The sequence below is a fragment of the Oncorhynchus kisutch genome, linkage group LG5, assembly GCF_002021735.2.
Source record: "Oncorhynchus kisutch isolate 150728-3 linkage group LG5, Okis_V2, whole genome shotgun sequence".
NCBI lineage: Eukaryota > Metazoa > Chordata > Actinopteri > Salmoniformes > Salmonidae > Oncorhynchus > Oncorhynchus kisutch.
This window is the reverse complement of record NC_034178.2, coordinates 45602360-45604859: the sequence shown is the minus strand read 5'-3', so window position 1 is coordinate 45604859 and position 2500 is coordinate 45602360. Positions and strand designations below refer to the sequence as shown.

The 2500-nt window shown below is 46.2% G+C and overlaps 1 protein-coding gene across 2 annotated transcripts in view; it reads right to left on the bottom strand.

Annotated features, from left to right (window-relative positions):
• Positions 1 to 2500, bottom strand: part of LOC109891099 (cadherin EGF LAG seven-pass G-type receptor 2-like) — a 91280-nt gene that overhangs the window by 15594 nt on the left and 73186 nt on the right. For both annotated transcript variants that reach the window (XM_020483403.2, XM_031825172.1), the window contains exons 10-14: positions 1031 to 1210; positions 736 to 849; positions 462 to 636; positions 167 to 308; positions 1 to 73 (exon numbers count right to left, since the gene is read on the bottom strand). The exon at positions 1 to 73 is cut by the window's left edge and continues 48 nt beyond it. In XM_020483403.2, coding sequence (XP_020338992.1) covers positions 1 to 73; positions 167 to 308; positions 462 to 636; positions 736 to 849; positions 1031 to 1210 — 684 coding nt within the window. The remainder of the gene's footprint in view (positions 74 to 166; positions 309 to 461; positions 637 to 735; positions 850 to 1030; positions 1211 to 2500) is intronic.

Below are 2500 nucleotides of genomic sequence, written 5' to 3'. Positions count from 1 at the left end.
CCTGTCTGTCTGACAGTCACAGGGACCACAGGTCTTATGTCCCCACCAACCCCTGGGACACGGCAGGTCAGTCCTAAGGAGGGACACATACAGTCAGAAACACGGACCACAAATACACTCTGATAGTTTTCTTTATAGTCATATGGACCAAAAGGATCCTACTCACTTTCTCTCGCAGTACTGCCCAAAGTGGTTGCTGGGACAGTCACAAGTGTAGCCACGGGAGGAGCTAGCCTTCCTGGTGCAAGCTGATTGGTGCTCACAGGGGTTTAGTGCACATATGTCTATGCAGTTATCGCCATAGTAACCTGACAGGTAAACAACACAATATAAATTCATAAGTTATGCTTGGGAGGGATCAACATAAGGCAATATGGTTGTATTATATGGTTGTAAAATTGAATTATGAGGATGAAGACAATGATGACGATGAAGAGGATGATGATGGTTGGCAGACTGACCGGTGAGGCAGGTACAGGAGTGGCTGTCCCAGTCATCACTGCAGTAGCTGTTGGAGGGGCAGGTGTTAGAGACACAGGGGTCTGGTACGTTGCAGCCCTGCTCCATGTTCACCCTCCTGGCCTGAGACATGCTGAGAGACACGGAGCTGGAGGAGGTCTCCCCCACAAGCAGACCCTGAGGAACACACACACAGCAGGCAGAACACACTCAGACAATACTGTGTGTGTGTGTGTGTAAGAGAGAGAGAGAATGAGTGATGAGAAGAGAACTGACCTGGACACAACCGCGGAAGCCGTGATGTATTTTCCCATCAGCCCCAGTGATGCCCCCGACACTCAGAGTCTTGACCTTCGATCCCTTCAGCTTATTATCCACTTCCATACTGGCCTGGATATGTAGATCAGATCACACACATTAGATACATTCATATACACTCAGCTGACTGGCTGTCTACATACTGGCCTAAGTACATAACACATGTTAACTGCCCTGAATACATACATTCAGCATTTCAATTAAATGTAATTCAAATACAGAAGCTACAGTTTGTCTTCTAACAGTGTCTCACCGTGTAGAGTCCATGGTCGAAGGAGAGCACAGCCTTGTGTCTGGGCGCGCCCCCCGGGACACCCTTCAGCTCCAGCTGTAGATGGTGCCAGTCTCCGTCGTTCACTGTCACCTCCTCTACCCGGGACAGGGTGGAGTCCTCCCCTCTCTGCAGGCCCATCACCACACTGCCCTCCCGCAGCTATAGATAGATAGATAGATAGATAGATAGATAGATAGATAGATAGATAGATAGATAGATAGATAGATAGATAGATAGATAGATAGATAGATAGATAGATAGATAGATAGATAGATAGATAGATAGATAGATAGATAGATAGAGAGGTGGAAGGGGATGGGAAGAGAGAAGTGAGGGAAAGGATGGGAGGGAGAAGGGGATGGGAAGAAAGAAGTGAGGGAAAGGATGGGAGGGAGAAGGGGATGGGAAGAGAGAAGTGAGGGAAAGGATGGGAGGGAGAAGGGGATGGGAAGAGAGGTGAGGGAAAGGATGGGAGGGAGAAGGGGATGGGAAGAGAGGTGATGGAAAGGATGGGAGGGAGAAGGGGATGGGAAGAGAGGTGAGGGAAAGGATGGGAGGGAGAAGGGGATGGGAAGAGAGAAGTGAGGGAAAGGATGGGAGGGAGAAGGGGATGGGAAGAGAGAGGTGAGGGAATGCAGGAGAGAGAGAGAACTTCTTTAGTATACATACATCACATGCTCAGTCAGTAAGGTTTTCTTCTCCTCCTCATCAGACAATCTATGGTAATACTGTAGTAAAATATGTGCCCTGTTTTAAAATACACCAACTTTAAAATAGCTGCTGGACGGTTATTTTTCAAAAGAGGTACCTGACTAGACAAACACAACAGCTGCCATCTGAAAGGCCTGAAATGGCAGCTCGCAGATCTCAAGATAAAGCTTTTGTTAGTTGGCAGGCTGTCTCAACACCATCAAATATTTAAAGTCAGTAATAAATCAAGTCAGTAATCAATCAAGCACTAAAAATAAGACAAGGTAGAACAAAAACACAAGAAATAAGAAACAAGAACACAAAGAAAGTAAGAAGCTTACAGGGTCAGTTCCAATACCATATTTACAATGTACAGGGATCCTAAAGTGATAGAGGTAGATATGTACAGGGGTAAAGTGACTAGGCATCAGGATAAACAGAGTAGCAGCAGCGTAAATTAAGATTGTATGTGAGTGAGTGTGTGTGTGTGTGCGTGTGAGAAGAGTCACTAGAAATGTGTGTGTGTGTTGGAGTGTCAGTGTGCGTGATTGTGTGGAGTTCTGTGAGTGTGCAGCAAAAAATATATATATAGAAGGGTCAACTCAGGTAGTCCGTGTAGCCATTTTGTTAACTATTCTAGCAGTCTTATGGCTTGGGGATAGAAGCTGTAGGAGCCTTTTGGTGTCAGACTTGATGCACCGGTACCGCTTGCCGTGCGGAAGCAGAGAACAGTCTATGGCTTGGGTCTTTAAAGATTTT